Raw genomic sequence first — 13,535 nt, 5'->3', positions numbered from 1 at the left:
AGACCCTTAACAAAACCTTCCCTGGCACATTTTTAGAAGGTGCTTGTTAGAGATTAATTGGCTGCTGCAGCAAGTAGAAATGAAAACCATAATACAGGCTAATTTGGGGGTCTGAGCAGGTAAGAGCTGGACAGGATGATGTGCTGCTTTGTCTTCTGCAGAAACGGGCTGTGCCAAATGCAGGTGAGTGCTGGGTGCAATGACGGCTAAATCAGATTATGGGCGGTGCAGGGAGCTGGTGCTGGCCAGCACCATCTGCTGTAGTTTGCAGGTACTGTTACAGGCCCGCTGCAGCCCTGCAAAATAATGAAGTGCCCTTTTAAAAGGTTGCATTTGGTTATTGCCCAGAGTGGGAAGCTGCTTCATGGCTTTACGAGGAATTGTGTGGGTTATATTTTTTCATGTACAGCCTGGGGTGGCCCCAAGGAGACTAGCACAAAATCCAAAATGTGTATTTTTATTCAGAAGTAATTTCCTTGAAAGAAGCTGTACAAACCCCAGGAAGAAACACATTGTCATCCTGCTTTTCTCCAGGTTTGCTGATGGACTCGAAGCCCAACACTTGTGTCCCGTTTGGGCTCTTCCTCTCGCCCCAAGGCCGTGAGTGCCGCGAGCTGGTAGCAGCGCCTTAGGTGGAAAGAGCGGTTGTAGAAAATCCAGAAGTTGTAAGTTTTTGTTTCCTGGGAAAGTCAGTTTAAAGAAAAGGGCTGATGGAAAAGCAGCTTCCAGGTGTACCTGGGAAGAGAAAGAACGGGTCAGCTGCTGCCACAGGGAGCGGCTTCAACTTTCAACTTTGAGGTTTTCCTGGTTTCAGGAGGCAAAGGAAAAGACCATTTCCCCTTTAATCACAACTGAATCCGATGTGGCTATGGCACCAAAATCAATATGGTTGTCAATCCTTTAGTAATTAAAATACAACAGGAACATTCTGTGTGCTGGGAATAAATGTTTAAAATCACTGTAGGTGTCACTTACGTGGTGATCAGCTCTGTCAGTCATTGCCCTCTTCTGTAACACAAAAAGATAATTTGAGTGTTAATGGGGTATAGTATAAAACTTAAGGGGCAGCTTTGTTTTTCAGGTTTGTTTTCAAAAAGGGGTAAAACATTTTAAAATGGGATGGGGAGAAAGCCCCAGGTGTGCAAAATGTAGCCTGGCTCAGTTTGGGCTCCTGCTTTGTGCTGCTTCAGCCTCCTGCTGGTTCCCAAACAACAGCAGTGAGCTGTGGGATGGCGAGGCCCTGCAGGAGGATGGGGGCTCAGAGCTCAGCTTTGCTTCCCTTTACCTTTATTTTCCACTTTAAAATCGGCCGGGAGGAGATTGTCCTGCCGGTTCCCCAACACAAAGGCCAGGAAGGAGAGTATGAGAGCGTCGAGGATGCCAATGATGCAGAGGATGTAGGCCCAGCGCACAGTGCAGGCGCCCAGTGTGTATTTGTCTGTCTTGTCCCCACACATGCGCTTCACCTCGCTGGAGTCCCAGCCGTCGGGGTAGATCAGGCAACCGATCATCAGCCCGGTAGCTGTGGAGAGAGGGAGGTGTTACTGCCCGGGGCAGTGGTGGAGTCACCATCCCTGGAGGGGTTGAACAGATGGGGATATGAGGCTCTCGGGGACAGGGGTTAGTGCCAGGGGTGGGTTAATGGTTGCACTCAATGTTCTTGAGGGTCTCTTCCAACCAAAATGATTCTATGAGTACAGTGGCTGCAAACTGCCTGCTGAGCTGGTACTGGATGTAGAGGAGCATGGCACAGTTGCATCTGGCCACAACCACAATGTTACAAACAGATAAAATACTACAGACTGGCTAGCTAGGCTTAAGCTCTCCCCATGCCCTGCAGTTGCCTGTCACACGTGGGCTCTGCTCGCTCACGCTGCTGCAGCCGGGGAGGAGCAGGATGCGCACGCTGCTCCCGCCGCTGCGTTGCCCAGGCAACATCTCCTCCGCCCCCGCACGCATCCCTGGCCATGCCACTCCAAAGAAATATTTTCTCCAAACAAAACCGGGATGGGTTTAGTGTGTGTGAGGTGGAGAACCTTGATAGTGCCCCGAGCTTAGCTGGATTTTGGCTTACGGTTTGCTAAAGTAGAGCTGCTGTCAGCAGCAGCTTTGCAAGGCAGATTAATTCTGCTTGTTCAGCTGCACTGGTTCCAGCCCAGCCATGAGCCACCAGCTCCTCCCGCAGCTGTTCTCAGCCCTGGCCGCGGCGCACAGCGTCAGCGCCAGCCCGGCCGCGACGGCCTCGGCGTGTTGCCTGTGCGGCAAACCCAGCGCAGGCTGCTGAAGCATCGTCTTCTGCCAAGCAGCTCATGGCCCAAAATCTCAGAAGTGTTTTTCTTTTGTTTCCCCACACAGAGAAATTGATCTATTTGCTGGACAAGAGGAGTGACCAGGCACAGGATGGAAAAGAACCAAGCTCATCTTTAAGGCTTTGGGATGCGATTAATGAAGGCTCTTCATGTTCTCCACTGTCATCTTGGTGCAAAGCATGGAAGTAACTGCACTTTTATGTGGTTTTGCCCAGGTCTGAGGCCCTCCTGGGCTGCAGAGAGCCTTTCTCTCCATTAAGAAGTAGCTGGTTTCACCTGTATTTAATTACTCTTCCCTGTAGCTAACAGAGAGGAAGAGCACAGGAAAATGGGGTAAGCTGGTAATAAATCTCTTCAGCTGTGAAAATGCACCCTGGCACAGAGCAAAGGCCAGAAAATCGATCCTCCCATCACCTGCCCCCTTTTTAAAATAACTCCCAGGAAAGCAGCAGTACCTGCATTGCCCGGGGGCAGCTCAAAAGCTCCCAAGAGCCTGAGTGATGCCAAGAAACTGGGCTGTCAGGATGATTTGGGTTTGTCCACCTGGCTAGAGCTGCCTGCGCTGTGTTTCTCTCCCCATCCAGTGCAAAAATGTACATAAAAGCTCCAAATACAACAGCAAAGCCTTTTGCTGCTCTGGCTCCCCAGGAGGCTGAGCTGCCACAAGCCTCTTATCTAAATCTTTGCTTGAGCTTGCTGCTTTAGCCGGGAGCTGGTGCAACCCCTATGCCCTCCTCCCACAGGGGCTCCTGGGGCTGGCGGGGGCTGCGGCCAGTCCAGCATGAATGATGCAGGAGTAGCAAAGGGCTGGGTTGGGTTTCAGCTGGGGCTGCAAAGGCAGGAGCTGGGTTACCCGGTGTCTCGGGTGTCTGGCTGCGTTGGGGGAGGGGTGGGGAAGGCTGGTGATCTACAGGGGTGAACAGAGGGATGTGAGGACGGTAGGGAAGCGTTGGTGATGGCACGAAGTTCTACAGTCGGTCCTCTCCTCCCTCTCCCCCTCCCATGGTACGTCTTCCCCCAAGCTCAGGGATTTAACAGTTGCTGCAGAGGGTATTGTAGGTACAAGATAAGCCAGCAAATGTTGTCACTGCCTCCCTGCTTAATTCCTGCAGGAGCCCTAACACATCAGGGAGCCCTGGCCCTGCAGCCTTTGGTGCTCTGGCAGTGATGCTCTGAAGCCACGACCCCGCCGCACCGTGGGGCTGAGCAGGAGCGGCGGTGGCGCTGGGCGGCAGCCAGGGCAAAGCTGCCTCAGGAAAGCAGGGATGGGCATGGCTGGGCTGGTGGTGCCACGTGGTTTTGCAGCAGGAGCAGCAGCACATGGACGCAGCATCGCCTATGTGCAATGAGTCTGCTGGGTCTCAGCTGCTTTACTTATGCAAATTCCCCACTTGTAACCAGTAAGGGGGAGTAAATGGAGCACGGAAATTATGTTATGTCCCTTTCCTGGCCACCTCCCCACCATGGCAGAGTCAGGGTGGGGACAGAGAAGGAAAAGCAGTTCTGGCTGGGCCATCAGCAGTCCCCAGCCCCCCGTGCATCATCCCCAGCTTCGCTCACCTGCCGCCAGCTGCATCCAGGCGCAGACTTTATAGACAGTGGCTGCATTGCAGAAGAAGAAAAGGCTGAAGCAGAGGATGGAGCCGATGATGAGGAAGGTGGAGATGCCTATGAAGAACATGGCAGTTTTGAAGGCGCTAGAGGGGATGGTGCCAAAGTCAAGGGGGCTGCCCTTGCAGATGAGCTCCCCGGTGAGTGCGTTTCCAATGCAGTAGGAGAAAAGGCCGAAGTAGCCAGCCTGAGGTGTGTCGATGCTGTCGCCAATCCAGTATGGCTGGATGAAGGTCACCACCATCAGGATGGAGAAGCAGAGAGTGAAGAGGGCCCAGAGCACCCCCATGGCCCGCGCGTTCCTCACGTAGTTGGTGTGGTAGATCCGCGCCGCCTCCTGCGCCGGCAGCAGCTGGGGCATGGCCAGGGCGCCGGCTCCGGCTCCGCTCCCCGGGCGCCCGGCGCCGCCCCGCCCGCCCGAGAGCGGCGGCAGGAGGCTCCGGCGGCGGCGGGCGCTGCGGCTGCACCGCCCCGGGGGGCGGCGGCGCGACCCACCCCCCCGCCACGACCCGGGGAGGACCCGGGAGGAGCGGAGCGGCGCGGCTCGGGATGCGGCCTGGGGATGAGTTGTGCGTCCCCAGGATGTGCCGTGCACCTCCGAGATGCACCCCTAGGGTGTGCCCTGTGTCCCCGGGAGATGCGCCTGCGATGAGCCGCGTGCCCCCGGGCTGTGCCCTCAGCGTGTGCCCCGTGCCCCTGCGGTGCTCCCTCGGGATGCGCCCTGTTCCTCCACCACGTGCCCTAGGATCCACCCTGGGATGCAGTACGTGCATCGCTGTGTGCTCTGGGATGTGCCATGCACCCTCAGGATGTGTGTCAGGAAGTGTGTGTGCCCCAGGATGGGTCTTGCCCCCCAGGATGTGCCAGGGGCTGTGCCATGATTCCCAGGATCCACCTGGCCTGTGCTGTGTGCTCCAGGATGTGTCCCAAATGCTGCGTCTCTCAGCTGCTCCCCTCTGCCCTCCCCGCTGGTGTCACCAGGGTCTTCCCCACTGGAGGGGGGTGCACGGGGTGCTGCATTATTGTAGTGGGGGGCTGTGGGACCTTGGACCCCCCTGTCAGCTCAAGGGCTGGCTGGGGCTGCACACAGGGCGGGGAGAGAACTGTCCCCACAGCACCACTGCAGAAAGAGAAACGGCTCATCCTGCTACCAGGACACCCCAGCTTGCCAACCTGGGGCAGAACTGAGTCTCTTCTGGCCCCCGTGTCCCACTGCCAGAGGAGTGTGGTCAGCCCAGGGCCTGCCCTGACAGGCTGTGGGCACTTGGGACCTTTCTCCAGGAGCCACATCAGTCCTGCGTCCTGAGGGACCGCAGAGGCTCATCTCCTGCTCTGGGGTCCAGATGCCGTGTCCCAGTGTGACAGCCACCCCACAGCAGTGCCAGCCTCAGTGCCACCCCTGCAGCCACCAAAGGTCAGGGCTGCCCGCGTGTTAACTGTTGCCAAGAGCAGCTGGGCCAATGCAGGTGCGAAAAGCCGTGCTGTTCCCAGGGCTGTTTTCCTTTCATCGGCTGCATCACCCAAGCACTGAAACGTTCAGAGCAAATACCTGGCAGGGTAGGGTGCGGTGATGGTCCACGGGCTGGGCACCTCAGTGGGCTTTGGAGCACTGAGCAAGGCCAGCAGGACACTGGCAGGGGGAATGGGTTTGCTCCTCCCACACTTTGGACTTTCTGGAGCGGGTTTATTGGTATCTGTGACCATAATGCTCAAGTGATGGAAGATCCAGGGGTGAGCGCTTTCCCGCAAAGCAGAGTTCCTGCCACGGCACTGGATCTTGCTTTGCCCATGAACCCACCAGCAACGCCCAGCGAGGAGGGCATCTCAGAGAACCTCAGCTCCGTGGCTCCCTGCAGCCTGGGTGAGGGAGAGGAGAGAGGGCTGCAAGTCCCCCCTGGGGGAAGCACAGCAGAGCCATTCCTTTGTGTTTACTTCAAAGGAGCTGCCAACAGGCAGGCTGGCATCTCTGTTGCAGGACAGCCAGCCACCTGGGCACAGGGCAAGACGTGCCCATTGTGGCACCATATGGCCATGTGGGCATCGCTGTTCTCCTGCCCTGGGCAGGGTGCTGTGGCGCTGCCCCAATGCCACGAGTTGGGGTGTGATAGGAGCAGCCACATCAGCTGACAGAGTCGCCCGCTATAAAGCACCTGCCGGTCCTGCAGCAGAGACAAGATCAAGCCCACCATGGCCAAGGCGACGGCCCTCTGCCTGCTTCTGGTCCTGCTGCTCCTGGCTCCAGTGCTGCCGGCGCCACACCAGCGAGGGCTCATCTTCAACTTGGTAAGAGCGACACTCGCCCCATCCTCGCCACAGCTGGGCAATGCCCCAAGCACTACAATGGGGCATATGGCACACTGAGGCATTGAAGAGACCCGTGCTGCTTTGGTGTCTGGCAGCAGCTGCAGCCACTGAGAACAAAACTTATTGCAGCTGGGGAAGCTGAGGCAGGTGGGGAGGGTATGCTGGGTTTTCTAGGGTTGTGAGGGATCTCAGAGCCTGGGAAAGCAGCTGTATAAAGGAACAGGGAAGCCTGAAAGTGGATGTGACTGAAGCTCACAGCTGCCTGTGCCAGCCAGGACTCCCTCCTTGGTGAGCTTGTGGGGAATGGGGGGACACTTTCCCTGCAGTGCCTCAGCCCTACTCCTGTGAGCCAAGCAGAAAGCAGCACTTCAGCAGGTGGTATTTTGGGCCGAACTGAGGAAATCCTGCAGGGTGGGAGGCTCGGGCGTGCTGGCGGTGTTTCTGAGCCCCTCCTGAAAGACAGAGACAGCCTCCGACACCCACCCAAACCCACCAGGCCTGTGGCTGGGAGGATTAAGGGGGGACCTGGTGCTCACGCCTCGCTTTGCGGTGCAGAGCACCGGGGAGCTGTGCCTGCAGAGCGCCCAGTGCGAGAGTGGCTGCTGCCACCGGCAGGATGGCCTGAGCCTGGCCCGTTGTGCACCGAAGGCAGCAGAGTCCCAGGATTGCTCCCCAAAGGTACGTTCTCCCCTGCTCCCAGGGGTGGCTGGGGACAGGGGCATGTCCCCTGCACTGCGCTGTGCCTTGGTTCCCTGCAGAGCATCTATGGGGTCTACTACCGGTGTCCTTGCGAGAGAGGCTTGACCTGTGACGTTGATAGGACCATCGTAGGCTCTGTCACCAACAGTGACTTTGGCATCTGCACGGATCCCAATGGGTCACGGTGAAGGAGGAGACCCCCTGGTGCTGTCCTGCCTTTCCCCTCCTCAAGGATGCCCAGGTCTGCCCGTGCTGCCCTGGCTGCAGGCGCGTTGAGTAAAGAGCATCTGCTGAGCTGCAAAGTGGTGTCTTCACTCCATATATCCCCTCTGGCCTGGGACGGGAGGAGCAGGGCCAGAAGATCCCAGCAAAAGCTGCAGAGACATGATGGCCTTACCTACATGTGTGTGCATATCATATGCAATTGTATAATAACCTGGGCCAAGGGAGCAGCTGGGGGGCCACAGTGGGCAGATGAGGATGTCCTGCAGGAAACTTTCTTTTCAGGACAAGGGTGACAAGCAGCTTGACGTTCTGCATCAACACTGGGGACATGGCTGGGAGGGTGGCACAGCCAGAGGGGTCTCCACCGTGGGTAAGGACACAGAGGCAGCGTGGGGACAGGGCTGGGGCTGCTCCAGGGACCTGCTGGCTCCTGCACCCCGGGCTCGGCAGAGCTGCAAAAGGCGAAAGTGCTGACCTGGATTTTTGTTTAAAACTTGTGGTAGGTGGAAAAATCCTTGAGGGTCTTGGTCTTGTCATGGTGGTCGTGGCAGGAGGCCGCCAGGTCAATGTCTTCCTGGGTGTGGGATGGGACTGGGAACAGCAGCCCCCCTCCTGCTGCAGGCAGGCACCCCCAGGCAGAGCGAGGGCTGTGGGGCAGGAAACGTGAGGAGGAGACCCTGGCCTCACCGTCCGCATGGGGTCCTCAGCCCGACACGCTGTTCCACACCAGTGAGGAGCACACCAGAGAGGCCTGCACCACCGAGGACACAAACTGGGGATACTGGGAGCCCTGGCTGCCCAGGGCCAGCCCTGCCTTGGGCTTTGCATCCTTGGCAGGTGCAGGATGTGGCCAGTGCCTGGGCTCTGGGGCCAGCAGAGGGCAGTCACAACGAGCCCACAGCTGGGGACCCCCCAGCCCAGGGACAGCTCAGCCACGGGGGGTACAGGCCTGAAAGGCACCCAGCCCCACAGCCCTGACAGCCCTTGAGCCCTGCTCTGGGGGTCACGCCCTCCTTGTAAGGGTGGTTTCGGGGGGGGGCAACTCCTGGTGTATATGATGGGGATTTTGTCATGTCCCCATTTTCGGGGTGTCCCTGTGTTGGCAAGAGGAGGATGGGGACACTGGAGACGTGGGAAGGGGGTGGCTGTGCTGGTCGGGGGGGACACACATGAACAGGGGTCCCCCATTTTAGCCCTATATTTACTGGTGAAGTGGTGGCTTTATTTTGGCAGCTCTCAGCTGGTAAATATTGGCTTAAACCGAAAACCAGATGCCTGACTCACGGCATCTTAACAAACACAGGAAGGGGCCCCAGTGTGTGTGGGGTGCTGCCAGCCCCAGGGATGGGGGCTCCACACCAGGGTGGGGGTTCCCCGAGTTGGGGGGGAGGGTAGTGAACTGGTCATCCTTGTGCAGGCAGATTTTACTGCAGTAAGATCCCTGGTGGCGGGTGCATCTCCCCGTGTCCCCCCAGCTCTTGGGAGGGATGCACCCCCAGCCGGGGATCTTCCTTCACCCTGGTAGATGGAAGGGTGAAAACATTGGGGTGCCCCTTTGTCCCACCCAGCTTTGCACAGGGATCCCCCCCTGGCTAAAAAGCAACAAGGAGCAGTACTAGGCTGAAGGGGCATCGTGGGGGGGTCAGCCCCCCGGTCTCACTCCGTCACCAGGGCTGCACCCCACTTTACACCCCCATCCCTACCTCCGGTGTCCTCCCCCTTATATCGTGGGGGGTGCCCTGGAAAGTTTTCCCTCCCCCCATCCCTACACCCCCCCCCCCCGCTCCCCCCCGCCTGGGCTGTTTTTACCAGGAGGGTACAGGATGTTCTCGCACAGCCTCCCTCCCTCTCTCCAACCTCCCTCCTCCCTCTCTCTCCCCCCCCTTTCCGCCAGCTCTCGGCCTTCACCTCTTCTCCTCTGCGCTGCTTTAACCCTTTTCTTCTTTTTCAAAACATTGCCTTTTCCTCTGCTTATTATTAAGGTCTTTTTTCTTTATAGAAAGATGTGGACGACCCTCCTGGTTTGACCGCAGTACAGCCTGATTTCCCTCCCCTGTTTGCTGCAGGCTGGTGTGGCGCAGGGTCAGGGGGTCTCGTGGGGCTGGAGGGTGCGGGGGTGTATGTGTTTTGTGGGAGGCGTGTGCTGTATGAACATGCCCAAGGGGCTGCCCAGAGGCATCTGGGAATGTACGGGGCTGCTTGGGGAAGCCCCAGAGGTGTTTAGGGGTGCCCAGAGGCATCTGGGGCTGCCTGCTTGCTTTTGGAGGTGGATTTTATTTTCCTCCCTCTTTCGCCCCAGGTTTTGACCAGGCATGGCCAAGCAGTGGCCTCTCTTGGGGTGTCCCTGGGCCAGGGCGGCTTTTGGCTGGAGGTGGCCTCTGTGTTTGCGAGGCAGGAGCTGTGGGGATGGAGCACGTCCCTGCAGGGTGTGGGACGCCCCAGCCAGCACTGTGGGCTCACAGAACCCCAGATCCCTGGGGAGGTGCCCCAGTCTGTGCCCACCACCCATGTTGATGTGGGGGCACCTCAACCTGCCCCCGTAGCAGCGAAATCCCCATGGCAGCTCCAAGCCAGGGGGCACAATGAAGAGCAGACTCCCCGCTGTGCACCCAGCTGCAGCCCCCGGAGATGTGGAGGCCTGATCTGAGACGCCCCGATGGATTTTCCTAAGTCTGGGCTGATTTTGCGCCGTGCTGGGCAGGCGGTTTAGGGATGGGGCTGGCGGGCAGCTGTCCTTCAAGCTCACGCTGGAGGAAAAGGAACCTTTCTAGCAACAACGACAAAACAATTCATGAAAAGCTCTCGTTTGCCTCTTGCCAAAACCAATTGTTGAAGATTTTTCCCGGCCTCTCTGGCTTTGCCTTTGCATGTGACAGAAGGAACAATGTCAGACGCTCTCCTGTTTTTCCACTCTCACATTTTTCCAAGGGTTGGAAGTGGGGAAGGACCCAGCAGGAGGGCAGGGACCAGCTCCTGGCAAACCACAGCCCGGGAGGCCCCAAAACACGATATGGGGTCCCTGTTCCCCCTGCATCCTCAGGGCTGGTCTTGGTGCTGGCAGCATGGCTGGGGTGGGGTCTCTTGAGGATGCTCCCCCAGCCCAGAGCAGCCAGGAAAGCACCCCAGGGTGGGGACTGCCCCGCTCAGGGCGGTAGTGGAGGCTGTGAGCAGGATGGGGGACACAGAGGTAGCCCTGGGTGACATGCAGGCACCTCAAGAACCCCTCCTGATGTTTTCCAGCAGGGCGCAAGTGGGAAAAGTCCTCTGGCTGAATTATTTGTGCTACTGGAGGAATTAATTGGCGCAATATGGGGAGGTAGGGAGGGTGATGGAGGCTGAAGGGCTGCGTCAGTCCAGGGAGAGCCTGGGGCTGGACCCTTTGCAGTGTGGAGGGAAGATCTTCCCCCCAGCTGGGATCCCCCTTTCTGGGTATTTTTAGTATTATGTTCCCCAAGATGCTGGTTAGCTGGGCTGGGGGAGCAAGGCAACACTGGGGGTGGGAGGAAAATGCAGGGGCCATGGGGAGGGGCCATGTTGAGGGGCACGGGGGTTGACACCAGGAGTGATGCTGGGGGGATCCTGGGGGGCAATGCTGTCGGCCACACCGTGCCTCCCCACCCCGCGGGGACCAAGCCCGGGGCCCCCGGCTCTGCGGGTCGGCCCGGCAGCAGGGAGGGGGTTCCCGCCCGCGTGCCCGGGGGCAGCGGCCAGCCCCCCCGCAGGCAAGGCCCGCGGAGCCCCAGCGCACACCCGCTCCCCGGCTGCTGAGTCAGGCTGTTCCCGGCGCTCCCGCGGCCGGGACATCGCGTCCCTGCGCCGGGCGCCTGGCATCGCGCCCGCCCGGTGCTGCTGCGGGCGGGGCCCGGCCCGGCCGCCCCCCCGGCCGCCACCCGGGGGGCGGGCGGTGCTGCGGCTGGGAGCGAAGCCCCGGGAGCCGCAGTGGGGGGTCTTGGGGGGGATGCAGCTGTAGCTCTGGTCTGGCTCATCCTTATGCGTGTCCCTGCCGGGTGCGGCGTCCCTGCTGTGGTGGGTGTCTCCCCACCCCGGGGCTTCCCAGGCACCCAACAAGCATTAGGACAAGCAAGGAGGGTCTCCCCTGGGTGATTTTTGGGTGCAGATCTTCCTGGCAGATGCATCCCCATTGCACAGCACAGCCTCGCGGCTGAGCATCCCCCAGGGTGCTGCACCCTGCACACCTGCACCCCCCACCCTGACACCCCGTCCCGGCAGGGCTGGCGAGGAGCCCTGGCCGCCCCCGGCAGAGGCTGGTACAGTTCGTTACGTCCAGACCGGAATGTACTTTGTGTTAGAAGTGGCCCCGGGCCAGGACAGCAAAGCTGGACTTTATTTATCCTCCCTGTGCTCCGGTCCTGCTGCATCCTGCAGGGTTGGATCTCCAGCAGGGCTGGGGGAGCACTGGACCGTGTGTGTCCCCCCGCACTCATCTCCAGCTGGGGATTGTGCGGGTTTTACCCAGGGGAGAAATAATCTGGGAAAATACTGGTGTCCGTTCAGCCGGTGAAAGCTGTCCTCGGTGCCGGGGGGAAGCGCTGCGGCGGAGATGGGACCTGGGGTCAGATCCAGCCCTGGCAAAGCCTCTGGCTGGAGATGCCCCCCTGCCTGCTTGCATGACGATTTTTGCAACAGGGGCCGGCATTCGGATCACAACCTGGAAATTTATGGGTTGGATATGCGTGGAGAAAGGGCCAGCCCTGGGCACGCTGGAGGGAGCAGGGCAGGATCAGGGCTGCAATGGAGCTGGGGCTGCTCTGGGGGTCCCCCCGTGTGCTGGGGTTGCCTCAACCCCTTTAACTGTAGCATTTCATGGCCGGAGCCGTGAGCCAGAGCAAAGCACGCAGGGTGGCAGTCGGAGGAGCGGTTGCCCCGGGCTGGATCTGGTGTTCGCTGCTGGCCAGGCCTGTTGCTCACAGCCAGCATCCTACCCGTGGCCTCTCCGGTACAAAGATTTGGGGGGGGATTTAATGCAGAAAGCAGCTTGCTGGCTGCTTTGCACACACTGGGGGTGATGCGGCCCCATGCTGAGTGGGTGGTCCTGCCTTGCTGGCCATCTCCGTGTCACTCCATGTCTCCCCATGTCCCCACGGTCTGTCCCTGCTGCTGGCACAGCTGCACCTATGGCCAGCAGCGAGGACATGGTGTCCTCCTGTACTCTGCTGCCTGTTGTGCAACACCCAGCTGCACCTCCCGTAAACACCCAACTCCCCACAAGTGCACTGCTGGGTCCCGCCACGCTGCATGGCCACCCTGGGTGACAAACCGGGCCCTTGGAGGGGTGGCCTTGGTGGGAGGGGCGAGACCATAGCATCACCAGTCTGCAAAAAGATGCTTTGCTCCCCAAAATGTGCAGTGGGAGAGTATCTGGGTACTGGGAGGAAAGACAGATTTGGTCCCCCAGGAGGGACATCTGCCCCGGGCCATTGATTGGCACCACAGCCATTGATTTGTGCTGTCACACGCAGAAGGAAACCAGAAGAAAACCCATTTCCTCAGCTCTCCACACTCGAGAGATTGATGCAGCTTTGAGATGTGAAGCCGAGGTGGAAGGACGGCTCTCCTCGCGCTCTCAGGGCAGATTAATGCAGGTATTTTTAGCAGAAGACAAGGATGAATAAAAATATCCAGCATTTTATGTTTTTTCTTTTTCAGGAATTGCCACTCTCGGGTCACACGAGGTGCCTGAGGGCCGCTGCAGGGAAGGGCATCACTGACAGAGGGGCTCTCAGGGTTTTTCCCCCGGTTCCGGGGGGGTGAGGCTTTTCCCTGGACCCCACATCCTTCGGGGCCAGGCGATGGCCGTGCGGTGGGTGCAGGGTACGTGTGCAGCCAGCTGGATGGCGAGGGGAACAAGCAGTGCCCCTGGCAGCTGCCCCGGCGTCGGACGGGATTATTTATGGAGCAGATCCCCTCCCGGTTGTGTTACACGGATGAGAGGAACAGGGCAGACCGTGGCACTTAAGGTGAAGGGCGGTTTGGGCATCTCACCACGCAGAGCGAGCTGGAGGATCTGGCGCTGGTATCACAGCATTTGGAAAGTGTCTTAAAAAACCCAAACAAACAAAACTTCAGTGCTTTCTTCCCATCTATTTTTCTTTTATTATTATATGCAAACAAACAAATTGACCATTTTTGTGGTGAAAGAGCAAACCGGGCTGGAGGCGCCTGGGCTGCTGCCGTCAGCCCTGTGGGACTTTTTTTGGGGGCTGAGTGTTATCTAAGGGGCCTGCACAAAATTGAGCTGCGGGGTTTCCTGGTATTGGAAACACAGTATTTCTTTGGTACATGGAAATTTAAAGGGCTCAGAGACCAGGTTGGAAATGTTTAAAACCAAAATGCAAGATTCACCTGGTTTATTTTAGAGAGGAAAAA

The 13,535-nt window shown here is 58.8% G+C and overlaps 2 protein-coding genes across 2 annotated transcripts; one reads left to right on the top strand and one right to left on the bottom strand.

The window, feature by feature from the left end:
* Window positions 1-441: 441 nt before the first annotated feature.
* LHFPL5 (LHFPL tetraspan subfamily member 5) lies at window positions 442-4,496 on the bottom strand. The gene is made up of 4 exons (XM_005513685.3): window positions 3,870-4,496; window positions 1,286-1,522; window positions 976-1,008; window positions 442-735 (listed from the first exon to the last, which is right to left on the bottom strand). The coding sequence occupies exons 1-3, from the start codon at window positions 4,279-4,281 to the stop codon at window positions 992-994; spliced, it is 666 nt and encodes a 221-aa protein (XP_005513742.1). The 5' UTR covers window positions 4,282-4,496; the 3' UTR covers window positions 442-735; window positions 976-991.
* A 1,548-nt stretch (window positions 4,497-6,044) lies between these two features.
* CLPS (colipase) lies at window positions 6,045-7,225 on the top strand. Its single transcript, XM_005513686.3, has 3 exons — window positions 6,045-6,203; window positions 6,780-6,902; window positions 6,983-7,225. The coding sequence occupies exons 1-3, from the start codon at window positions 6,108-6,110 to the stop codon at window positions 7,109-7,111; spliced, it is 348 nt and encodes a 115-aa protein (XP_005513743.1). The 5' UTR covers window positions 6,045-6,107; the 3' UTR covers window positions 7,112-7,225.
* Window positions 7,226-13,535: the final 6,310 nt, after the last annotated feature.

Source organism: Columba livia, chromosome 22, assembly GCF_036013475.1.
Source record: "Columba livia isolate bColLiv1 breed racing homer chromosome 22, bColLiv1.pat.W.v2, whole genome shotgun sequence".
In the NCBI taxonomy this organism is placed as follows: domain Eukaryota; kingdom Metazoa; phylum Chordata; class Aves; order Columbiformes; family Columbidae; genus Columba; species Columba livia.
This window is presented reverse-complemented; position numbering and strand designations above follow the sequence as displayed.